The following is a 13,077-nucleotide window of genomic DNA, read 5'->3' on the forward strand; positions in this document are numbered from 1 at the left end:
TCAGCATAAAAGATCAACCAGGACAGTGATGACCAAATCAATAATATCTTTCATTACTGAAAACTAAAATTATTTTACATTATAAGACAAATTTAATCCCTCTTGATCATTCATCAACCACATTGTTTGAACAACTTACACAAGCCAAAGAAAATTGCCTTCACTGACTGAATTGGCATTGATGGACTGGAAATGGGACCCCTGCAAATTAGAAGTTCCAGATACTGTCTTCAGCTGATACTTTGTTGAATTTGTACAAAAAATGCATTACAATGCCACTTTTAATGAAATATTTTTTTTTATTTCAAATGACTTTAACAAGCATATAGTGGTTACTAATCACAGGCATGTTCTTAACATTGTCTTACCTTGTAAAATTAAGTGGAACCTTTTAGATCAGCACCCTCTATAAATTCTTACCTTGTTTTCAAGGTGACTGCCACATGTGTTCTATCCAAAAATATATGGAAGTGCCAGTTAAAAGTTTATTCTGCTGTATGATGATACAGATCTAGTTAAGACCTGAGAACACTGTATTGTTCTGTTTTGGTATCAAAAAACCATTTTTCCTTTGACAATAAATGTTAAAGGAAAACAGTGATACATTGTTTAAATTCTTCTATGTATTACTTATTCTATATTAAAGTCACTTTTCAGCAAAGAACATATAAATTTGTTTTTGAATATTATGTAATCTGGGCAGTTTTAACTTGTTTATATTCTAATTTATTAAAGCCTATTTGTATAAGTATATAATATTTTAAATGACCAATGAACCTCATAAATAAGGAGGTAATGGTATCTCTAGTTGTATAGGATGAGTATTTTTTCTTTTGAGCTATCTGTCAACAGTAATCATTAGATTAGAACTTTTCTAATCATGTTTTTGGAGTTCCACAAATTGCTAGGGGCTTCACTTGCGTGTGCCCAGGGGATGGAGCCATATCCCATTGCTTTCAGCTCCATAATATTTCTTCATTTTGGCATGCACCATAAAATAAAGGTAAGTTTGCTTTTAGTATGTTAGTATTTGCAAATTACATTTTGCAAAGTAGAAATAGGTAATATTTCCTAGCGGGCCTATCTGTATATTTTGTATTAGGGATTTACCCTAGAAATGTAGCTAAAAATAAGATATTTAAGCATAGTTATTGTTTCCTCTTTTGGCAGGAGGAACAAATGTTTCATGTGGCCTGATGTGTCCTGCAGATGAGACAAGAACAATTATTTCTTTGGACACTTCACAAATGGTATATAATAATTGAAAATGTATTTGAAGATAACATTTGGTTTTAAAAATTGTCTTTATGGCTCAGTCTTAGTTATTTTTAAAAAGGTATATTGTCCATTTTGTTTTAAATTTTTTTCATCATAGCATTTTACCTTTGTCTTCAGATCTTCAAAAGCTAAGTTCACTCTTACTCTGTTATATATCTTGATGGATTCTATCAAATTGACATGTGAAATTGGCAATTTGAGAAGGATGGATTGGAATATTGATACAATAGTTGACCTGATTTGTATTGTTAAAAAGCAAATAATATTAGTTAATGTTAATTTGAATCACTAGGACTTACTTTTTCCCCAAATTTTTACTAATACTGTTGCATTTTTGCTTTTGGAAGAATGGAGAAGCTAATTAATTTTAGTATTAACTTAAAGTTAATAATGGACTAACAAATTCTAGGATTATTTTTTAAACTTTTGACTCACTGTGGTCCAAAAGTTTGCCTTTGTGCCATGTTAAAATTTTAATTTGGATATGAACTTAATCTTTGTATACTCAACAATATTCCCGGTTACATATTCCTTTATTATAATAAAAATTTTTTAATTTATTTATTTTATTAATTTAAAATGTTTTCAAGCATTAAAATAGAGAGAATATTATTCTTATTCTCTGGAGTAAATAATTATTAACATTTTGTCTTATTGGCTTTATCTTTTCTTCTCTAATATTTTTAAAGCAAATTCTGATAGTATGCTACTTTACACCCAAATATTTCTTGTGTATTTATTTTAAAAAGGACACTTTCTCACCATATTATCACTTCTGGAAAAATTAAAAGTAATTCCTTATATTATTTAATATCCAGTCGACATTCATTTTCCAGCTGTCTCAAAATTGTCTTTATTTTATAGTTCATTTGTTTGGGGATTCAGAGAAGGCCACAGTCGCTTTTGGTGGTTTCTTTGTCTCATTTTATCTGAAACCTTCTTCCTCCCTTTTTGAATGTCTGTTTTCAGCCAACTCTTGTATAATACACTGCCTATGTTACTGTGTCTGTCATGTTGAGTAGTCAAGGATAAGTGGAGCTGTGGGTAACCCTACTTGTTTAATTTCTATCCTGTCACTTGCTGCTTTGAGTAGAAAGTTATATTTCCTGAGAAAGTGTTTGTTCATGGAAATGAGACTTCTTTCTTCTTTTGCAACAGAATCGCATCCTCTGGGTTGATGAGAACAATCTGACAGCTCATGTAGAGGCTGGCATAACAGGACAAGAGTTGGAAAGACAAGTATGTTATTTCTTTAATAAAGATTTTCAAAACTGCTGTATGTCCTCTCTGAATAAAGTACCTTTCACAGTATTCATTAAGCAAGTTTGTTCAGTTTCTGTTGTGGATCAGGCATTGAGTTAGATGCTAAAAACACAGTAGTGAATAAGACATCATCCCCTACCCTTGGAAAGCTTACATTATATTATGGCAGAAAGTTGGATAAATAGACAATTATGATTCAGAGTGAGAATTGCTAGGTGAAGGCTAAATAAGAGGTGTTATGGCTCATCAGATGAGGTTTGGAGAGAAGGAATTGAACAAAGAAGGTATCAAAGAGAACTCGATATTTAAATTGAGACTTCAGGGTGAGTGAGAGTGAAAAGGAAGTGAGAGTGGGGAGAACAATCTAGTCAGTGGAAGCAGCATATGCAGAAGCTTTATGGGCAGCTGTTGCTTTGGAGGACCTGCATACTCCCAGAGCAAGTTGAGTATGGCTGAGATCTAGTCCGTGTATGTGGGAGAACACACTTTCTTGGTGTTTATATTTTGAGTGAGTGTACATATATTGGTGGTAAAGGATGAAGCCAGGAAAACATGATGAGGTCAGATCATAAAGCCCTGAAAGTTTGAACTTTCCTTTTGTAGTTAGATGGTTTTCATTAGCTATTGTGTGGAGAATGGATAGGCATGTAAATGTGGATTAAGGGACTGCTGCAGTAATTCAGGCAAGAGCTGATAGTGACCTGAAGTAAGGTAGTAAGAATGGACATAGAATTCTCAGAAGTTGATGATAATTTGAACAACTGAGTAGAGGTTGATATTTGCTATTCATTGAAGTTTTTATTGCATAATTTTATTGAAAACTGCGTATCTCATTCATAAGCTAAACTCTTGGAATCTTTATAGCCCTTTTTTTGGGATTGTAATAAATTTTAGGAAAACTTGAGATTCTCTTTATGGATTCTAAATAGGTAGTTATTAAAATGTGTTGGTTCCTTCAGCCTTCTCAAATATGGTTGAGATGACTGGAGTAACTAAGCTTTTGTAAACAAACATTAGAAAGTCCAATTTGCTGGTGATGTACTTGATCACTTTGTTCAATTTGGGGTACAGAGACTCCTCCTTCCTACCTTTTAACAGGGCATAGAGATGTGATATACTTGTTCATCTTCTTTTTAATTATCTTTTTCCTTATTTCATAGTAAAGGGTTGAATAAAGTTGGTATGCCATTGACCAATTCCATATGAAAGGATTTGAAAAAATTAAACTTTTGTGTTTATTATTTGATTTAGTGATGGGACCAGGATAAAATTCAACATACTCATTGAGACAGTGTTAAAGATCTTTAATAAGTCAAGATTTTATATAAGTCAAAGTAATTAGATTTTGTTAATTATTATAGTTTATAATGAAATTCAGTGGGCAGAATAATAGTATTTAATGGGAAAAATCTGTTAAAAGGCCTGTGTTAGTCTTCTATTATGCTGAGAGGAATTAACACAGTTTTTTTTTTATATAACAAAGGATGGCCTTTCTTGTCTGTACTTTTATATCCTTTATTATGGCATTTGATGTAGTATTTTAACCTTTCCAATTTTTTTTAAAGGTTAGAATTAAAATTCAAGGGACATATTTCCTTGAAATTTAAATGACATTTTCCTAGACTAGGAACTTCTGATATTTTACCTACTAGTTCGTTTCCCTAAATGCCAATATAGAACATTTCTTTTTGCCCCTAGTAGGCTATAATACAGTTTCTACAGCTGTTTTGATCCCAGTTCATGTTCTTTCTCGTTATACTTCTGTGTCCTTCAGTTTCTTCTTCAGCTGAGGTAACCAACTTAAAACTTACTGCTTTTTCTTTCTATAAGTTTTAAAATGACACAGATATAGTAGTTGAGTAGCACAGATTTTCATTTCTTTAACTTGTGGATTACATTGATTTTAATATGTATAAAATTTAAGGAAGATCACTAAATGTCAGTAATGAATTTTAGGAATTTGTTACTAGGTTTATTAAATCTTTGGCTACTTAATTTTATTAGTTAATAGTCTGGGAATATGTGACTTGTGTTTCCCCCACCTCCCCCGGGGATGCATATCTCTATGCCTCAGTTTTATCTGTAAAATGGAGATAATAATTCCTACTTCATAAAGTTTTTGTTAGAATGAGATAAGTTAATAATGAAAAGTACTTAGAACTTGTATTCATTTCACTGCTTTTTATTGAGCCACTGTCTGCTTCATTTAAGCACAGCTGACCTTAAACATTCCTTCTATATGCCAGACTCCCAAATTTATGCCACCTCAGACTTCTTTCTTGATCTCTAGACTTGCATACCGATTTGCCTAGTTGATGTTTCCATATCTAATAGACATTTCAAACTCCACATTTGAAAAATTGAATTTCAGTTTTCCCTCCACAATTTGCTTGTCCTGTAGGCTTCTCATTCTCAGTTGGTGGAAATTTAGTTCTTTGGGCAGCTTGAGCCAGAATCCTTAGAATCATTTAAGTTTCATAGTTTTTAGTTTATATTCAAGTCTCTGGTGAGTTTTGAAGATTTTGAGTTAATGTTTGTGTATGGTGTGGGGGATGGATTGAAGTTCCTTTTTTTTTGCATATAAATATCCAGTTGTTCCAGCGCCATTTGTTGAAAAGACTACCCTTTCTTCACTGAATTGACTTTGTACCCTCATAAAAAAATGTCTGTTGTCTATATATAATGTGCTTCTAGTTCTGGACTCTGTTCCATTGATCTATTGTATATCTTTATGCCAGTACCACACTGTTTGGATTATTGTAGCTTTATTATAAATGTTTTTTCAAAGTTGTTTTGGCTATTCTAGGTTCTTGTTATTTCCATATGAAATTTATAATCATCTCATCAGTTTCTCATTTTTTTCTTAAAACCTGCTGAAATTTTGATTGGAATTGCAACAGCTCTATGCATCAATTTAGGGAAAACTGACATCTTAACAATATTGAATCTTCTGACCCATGAACATGGTATATCTTTAGGTTTTTGGGTTTTTTTAGATCTGTTTCTCTCAGCTGTGTCTTGTGGTTTTCAGTGTACAAATATGTCATATTTTTAATAGATTTGTCCCTAAATATTATATTTTTTGTATCATAGTAAATGGTATTGTTTAAAGTTTTCAATTTCTGAGTGTTCTTTATTAGTATATAGAAATAAAATTGACTTTTATATGTAGGTCTTTTATCTAGCAATTTTGCTAAATTCACTAACTAGTCCTAAAAGTTTTAGCTTATTAGATTTACTACATATATGATCATATCCTTTGTGACAAAGCCAGTTTTACTTCTTCCTTTCCAATCTGTATGCCTTTATTTGTTTTTCTCACCTGATTACACTGGCTAGAACCTCTAACACAATGTTGAAAAGAAATGAAAGTAGACATACTTATCTTCTTCCTTATTTAAGAGAGATGCATTCAGTCCTTTACCATTAAGTATGATGTTAACTATAGGGTTTTTTTTGTGAACGCATGTAATCAAGTTGAGGAAGTTCCTTCTAAGTTTGCAGAGGGTTTTTTTTTTTTTAACATTTTTTATTGATTTATAATCATTTTACAATGTTGTGTCAAATTCCAGTGTTCCGCACAATTTTTCAGTTATTCATGGACATATACACACTCATTGTCACATTTTTTTCTCTGTGAGTTATCATAACATTTTGTGTATACTTCCCTGTGCTGTACAGTGTAGTCTATTCTACAATTTTGAAATCCCAGTCTATCCCTTCCCACCCTCCACCCCCCTGGTAACCACAAGTCTGTATTCTCTGTCTGTGAGTCTATTTCTGTCCTGTATTTATGCTTTGTTTTTGTTTGTTTGTTTGTTTTTGTTTTTGTTTTTTAGATTCCACATATGAGCGATCTCATATGGTATTTTTCTTTCTCTTTCTGGCTTACTTCACTTAGAATGACATTCTCCAGGAGCATCCATGTTGCTGCAAATGGCATTATGTTGTCGGTTTTTATGGCTGAGTAGTATTCCATTGTATAAATATACCACCTCTTCTTTATCCAGTCATCCACTGATGGACATTTAGGCTGTTTCCATGTTTTGGCTATTGTAAATAGTGCTGCTATGAACATTGGGGTGCAGGTGTCATCCTGAAGTAGATTTCCTTCTGGATACAAGCCCAGGAGTGGGATTCCTGGGTCATATGGTAAGTCTATTCCTAGTCTTTTGAGGAATCTCCACACTGTTTTCCATAGTGGCTGCACCAAACTGCATTCCCACCAGCAGTGTAGGAGGGTTCCCCTTTCTCCACAGCCTCTCCAGCATTTGTCATTTGTGGATTTTTGAATGACGGCCATTCTGACTGGTGTGAGGTGGTACCTCATTGTAGTTTTGATTTGCATTTCTCTGATAATTAGTGATATTGAGCATTTTTTCATGTGCTTTTTGATCATTTGTATGTCTTCCTTGGAGAATTGCTTGTTTAGGTCTTCTGCCCATTTTTGGATTGGGTTGTTTATTTTTTTCTTATTGAGTCGTATGAGCTGCTTATATATTCTGGAGATCAAGCCTTTGTCGGTTTCACTTGCAAAAATTTTCTCCCATTCCGTAGGTTTTCTTCTTGTTTTACTTCTGGTTTCCTTTGCTGTGCAGAAGCTTGTAAGTTTCATTAGGTCCCATTTGTTTATTCTTGCTTTTATTTCTTCTAGGAGAAAATTTTTTAAATGTATGTCAGATAATGTTTTGCCTATGTTTTCCTCTAGGAGGTTTATTGTATCTTGTCTTATGTTTAAGTCTTTAATCCATTTTGAGTTGATTTTTGTATATGGTGTAAGGGAGTGTTCTAGCTTCATTGTTTTACATGCTGCTGTCCAGTTTTCCCAACACCATTTGCTGAAGAGACTATCTTTATTCCAATGTATATTCTTGCCTCCTTTGTCAAAGATGAGTTGACCAAAAGTTTGTGGGTTCATTTCTGGGCTCTCTATTCTGTTCCATTGGTCTATATGTCTGTTTTGGTACCAATACCATGCTGTCTTGATGACTGTAGCTCTATAGTATTGTCTGAAGTCTGGGAGAGTTATTCCTCCAGCCTCTTTCTTTCTCTTCAGTAATGCTTTGGCAATTCTACGTCTTTGATGGTTCCATATGAATTTTATTATGATTTTTTCTAGTTCTGTGAAATATGTCCTGGGTAATTGGATAGGGATTGCATTAAATCTGTAGATTGCCTTGGGCAGTGTGACCATTTTAACAATATTGATTCTTCCAATCCAAGAGCATGGAATATCTTTCCATTTTTTAAAGTCTTCTTTAATTTCCTTCATCAATGGTTTATAGTTTTCTGTGTATAATTCTTTCACCTCCTTGGTTAGATTTATTCCCAGATATTTTATTACTTTGGGTGCTATTTTAAAGGGGATTGTTTCTTTACTTTCTTCTTCTGTTGATTTATCATTAGTGTAAAGAAATGCAACTGATTTTTGAATGTTAATTTTGTAACCTGCTACCTTGCTGAATTCTTCAATCAGCCCTAGTAGCTTTTGTGTGGACCTTTTAGGGTTTTCTATATATAGTAACATGTCATCAGCATATAATGACACTTTTACCTCTTCTTTTCCCATTTGGATCCCTTTTATTTCTTTCTCTTGCCTGACTGCTGTGGCTAGGACTTCCAGGACTGTGTTGAATAGGAGTGGTGATAGTGGGCATCCTTGTCTTGTCCCAGATTTTAGTGGGAAGCTTTTGAGTTTTTCACCGTTGAGTACTATGCTGGCTGTAGGTTTGTCATATAAAGCTTTTATTATGTTGAGATATGTTCCCTCTGTACCCACTTTGGCGACAGTTTTTATCATAAATGGGTGTTGAATTTTATCAAATGCTTTTTCTGCATCGATTGAGATGATCATGTGGTTTTTGTCCTTTCTCTTGTTGATGTGATGTATTACACTGATTGATTTGCATATGTTGAACCAGCCTTGTGTCCCTGGGATGAACCCCACTTGGTCATGATGTATAATCTTTTTTATGTGTTGTTGGATTCTATTTGCTAAAATTTTGGTGAGGATTTTGGCGTCTATGTTCATCAGTGATATTGGCCTATAATTCTCTTTTTTTTGTAGTGTCTTTGCCTGGTTTTGGTATCAGGGTGATGGTGGCTTCATAGAATGAGTTTGGGAGTAATCCCTCCTTTTCAATCGTCTGGAAGAGTTTGAGAAGGACTGGTATGAGTTCTTCTTTGTATGTTTGGTAGAATTCCCCGGTGAAGCCGTCCGGTCCTGGACTTTTATTTGTAGGGAGGTTTTTAATTGCTATTTCTATTTCCTTTCTAGTGATCGGATTGTTCAAGTGTTCAGATTCTTCTTGATTCAGTTTTGGAGGACAGTATGTTTCCAGAAACTTGTCCATCTCCTCTAGGTTATCCAGTTTAGTTCCATATAGTTTTTCATAATATTCTCGTATGATATTCTGTATTTCTATTTTGTTTGTTGTAATTTCTCCATTTTCCTTTCTTATTTTGCTAATTTGTGCTCTCTCTTTTTTCTTCTTTGTGAGTTTGGCCAGAGGTTTGTCGATTTTATTTACTTTTTCAAAAAACCAGCTTTTGGTTTGGTTGATTTTTTCTATAGTCTTGTTAATCTCTATTGTATTTAATTCCTCTCTGATCTTTATTATTTCCTTCCTTCTGCTGCTTTTTGGGGCTTTTTGTTCTTCTTTTTCTAATTCATTCAGGTGGTGGGTTAAATTGTTTATTTGAGATTGTTCTTCTTTTTTGAGGAAGGCCTGTATCACTATAAACTTCCCTCTTAGCACTGCCTTTGCTGTGTCCCATAGGTTTTGAGTGGTTGTGCTTTCATTATCATTTGTCTCAAGGTATTTTTTAATTTCAGCTTTGATTTCCTCATTGATCCATTGTTTTTTCAATAACATATTGTTTAATCTCCATGCTTTCCTTTTTTTCTCCTTTGTTTCTCTGTTGTTGATTTCCAGTTTCATGGCATTGTGGTCAGTAAAGATGCTTGAGATAATTTCTATCTTCTTAAAATTGTTGAGGTTTCTTTTGTGCCCAAGTACATGATCGATCCTGGAAAATGTTCCATGTGCACTTGAAAAGAATGTATATCCTATTTTTTGGGGGTGTAATGCTCTGAAAATATCCACCAAATCTAGGTTTTCTATTGTAGTATTTAATTTCTCTGTTGCCTTGTTTATTTTCTGTCTGGAAGATCTGTCTAGTGATGTTAATGCAGTGTTAAAATCTCCAACTATGATGTATTCCCATCAATATCCCCCTTTATCTCTGTTAGTAATTCTTGTATGTACTTAGGTGCTCCTATATTGGGTGCATATATATTAACGAGTGTAATATCCTCATCATGTATCACTCCTTTAATCATTATAAAATGTCCTTCTTTATCTTTCTTTATGGCCTTTGTTTTAAAGTCTATTTTGTCTGAAATCAGTACTGCAACACCTGCTTTTTTGGCTTTTCCATTTGCATGGAATATCCTTTTCCATCCTTTCACTCTCAATCTATATGTGTCCTTCTCCCTAAAGTGGGTCTCTTGTATGCAGCATATTGAAGGTTCTTGCTTTATTATCCAGTCTGCCACTCTGTGTCTTTTGACTGGAGCATTTAGTCCATTAACATTTACAGTAATTAATGATAGATGTGTGTTTATTGCCATTTTGAACTTATCTTTGCAGTTGAATTGGTATATCCTCTTTGTTCCTTTCTTCTTCCTTTTGTGGTTTGGTAATTTTCCTTTGTATTATCATGGATTTTATTTAATTTTTGTGACTCCTTTGTAAATTTTTGGCTTGTGGTTACCCTTTTTTGTAAATCTATCAACCCATTACTATAACTGTTTTTATTAAACTGATAGTAACATGATCTCAAACCCATCCTACTGTTAAAAAAAATTAAAAAAGAAAGAAAAAAATATTCTATATTTCCCTGCCTCCCTCTCCCACTCTCAGTGATTTGTATGTCTTCTTTTATAATTTCATGTTTACTTTATTTGTAGTTCATGAGTTATCACCTTTCCAGTTGTGTGTTTCTCATTTCTGTAACATCCTGCTGCTTTTCTATTTAGAATAGCCCTTTCAATATTTCTTTTAGCATGGGTTTAGTGTTGCTAAACTCCTGCAGCTTTTTTTTTGTCTGTGAAACTCTTTATTTCTCCTTCTATCCTCAAGGATAGCCTTGCTGGATAAAGGACCCTAGGCTGCATCTTTTTTTTCATTCAGGGCTTTGAATATATCTTGCCACTCCCTTCTGGCCTGTAGTGTTTGTGTAGAGAAATCAGCTGAGAGCCTTATGGGGGTTCCCTTGTAACTTACTCTTTGCTTTTCTCTTGCTGCCTTTAGAATCATTTCTTTATCCTTGACTCTGGCCATCTTGATTATGATATGTCTTGGTGTGGGTCTATTTGGGTTCTTCCTGTTTGGGACCCTTGCAGACGGTTTTTATTAGGAATGGATTTTGGATTTTGTCAAATGCTTTTTTGTGTCTTAACATGAAAGATGAGGTGATTTATTTAGGCCATTCTTTTTTAATATAGGTTTTTAGTATTATAAATTTCTCCTAACTACTGGTTTAGTGGTATCATACAAATATTAAAAATATTTTCTACTTCCCTTTTGATTTTTTTCTTTGACCCATGGGTACTTAGAAGTTGTTATTTAGTTTCCAATTATTGGGGGATTTTTCCAGATGTCTTTATGTTACTGATTTCTATGTTAATTCCATTGTGTTCAGAAAACATTTTTTGTATAGCTTGAATTCTATCAAATCAATTGATATTTCTTTTATGGCCTACAATATGGTCTGTCTTGTAAATGTTCCATGTACACTTGAAAAGAATATGTGTTCTGCTGCTGTTGGTTGGAGTAGTCTATAAACATCTATTAGGCCAAATTGATTTATAGTGTTGTTCATGTCTTCTATATTTTAAAAAAAATTTCTGTCTACTTGTTCTATCAGTTATTGACAGAATGGAATTAAAACATTCAACTGTTATTACAGATCTGTTTTTTTCTTGCACTTCTATCAGTTTTCACCTCATATATTTTAAAGCTCTGTTATTGGAGGAATAAATGCTTAGGATTGTTATAGCTTCTTGATTAATGAAGCATTTTGTTATTATGAAATGACCTTCCTGATAATATTCTTTGCTTGAATCTACTGTATCTGATATTAAAACAGCCATTCCAGTTTTCTTTTGACTGTTGTTAGCATGGTATATCTTTTTCCTTTTACCATTTTTTAACTTTTCATTGATTTATATCTTTATATTTAAAGTACTTTTCTTGTAGACAGCATGCAGTTGGGTCTTTTTACCTAACCTAACAGTCTCTACCTTTTAATTGGGGTGGTTAGACCATTTACCTTCAATGTGGTTTATTGATGTGGTTCACTTTAAAAGTGCCACCTTACAATTTGTTTTCTGTATTTCCCATCTGTTTTTCCTCCTTTTCCACTTTTACTGCCTTTTTTTGATTGCATTTTTTATGATACCATTTTATCTTTTTTGTTTCTTTATTAGCTATAACTTTTGTTCTGTTATTTTAAGAGTTGATTCAGGTTTTATAGTATATATCTTTAACTTAAAACATTCTACCTTAAGGTGATAATATAACACTAAGAGTTTAGCATAAGAATCATAAAATGTTATAGTTCCCACTCCCCTTGTCTCTCCTTTGTGCTTTGTCGTACATTCTACTCTTAGATATATTGCAAAGCCTACAGTATATCATTATAATTTTTGTTGAAACAGGCAGTTATCTTTTAAAGATATTTAAACAATAAGAAAACATCTTATATATTTACCCACCTAGTTACCCTTTATGGTGCCTTTAATTCTACCTGAAGATATTTTCCTTCTGCTTGTGAGACTTATTTTAAATATGTTTAGTGTGGGTCTGCTGTTGATGAATTTTTTCTGCTTTTATTTGTCTGAAAATATCTTTATCTTTTTTTTAACACTTTATTTTTTTTAGAGTGGTTTTAGGTTTAAAACAAAATTGAAAGGAAAGTACAGAGATTTCCCATATGTCACTGTCCCCAAGCATGCACAGTCTCTCCCATTATCAGCATCACTCACATGAGTAGTAGGTTTTGTTTGCTTGTTTTTTGTTTTTGTTTTTTTAACCAATGTAGGTAGCTAAACCTACATTGGCACATCATAATTACAATAAGTCTGTAGTTTATTTTAAGGTTCATTCTTGGTGTTGTACAGTCTATGGACAAATGTATAATCACATAAATATCCATCATTATAACATCACGCAGAGTATTTTCACTGCCCTAAATTCTCTATGCTCTCCCTATTCATCTCTGTTACTCCCAACACTGGCAACCCCTGACCTTTCTCTTTTTCCATAGTTTTGCCTTTCCCAGAATGTCATATAGTTGGAGTTATAGAATATGTGGCCTTTTCAGATTGGATTCTTTCATTTAATAATAATGCATTTAAGTTTCCTCCATGCCTGTTCATGGCTTAATAACTAATTTTTTTTAGCACTGAATAGTTTCTGTTGTCTTGATTACCACAGTTTATTTATCCATTCACTTACTGAAAGATGTCAT

General features: G+C 33.1%; 1 protein-coding gene across 1 annotated transcript in view; it reads left to right on the forward strand.

Annotated features, from left to right (window-relative positions):
* Nucleotides 1-13,077, forward strand: part of AGPS (alkylglycerone phosphate synthase) — a 119,878-nt gene that overhangs the window by 36,990 nt on the left and 69,811 nt on the right. The window contains exons 7-8 of the mRNA XM_010959957.3: nucleotides 1,171-1,250; nucleotides 2,437-2,517. Coding sequence (XP_010958259.2) covers nucleotides 1,171-1,250; nucleotides 2,437-2,517 — 161 coding nt within the window. The remainder of the gene's footprint in view (nucleotides 1-1,170; nucleotides 1,251-2,436; nucleotides 2,518-13,077) is intronic.

The sequence above is a fragment of the Camelus bactrianus genome, chromosome 5 (assembly GCF_048773025.1).
Source record: "Camelus bactrianus isolate YW-2024 breed Bactrian camel chromosome 5, ASM4877302v1, whole genome shotgun sequence".
Classification (NCBI taxonomy): domain Eukaryota; kingdom Metazoa; phylum Chordata; class Mammalia; order Artiodactyla; family Camelidae; genus Camelus; species Camelus bactrianus.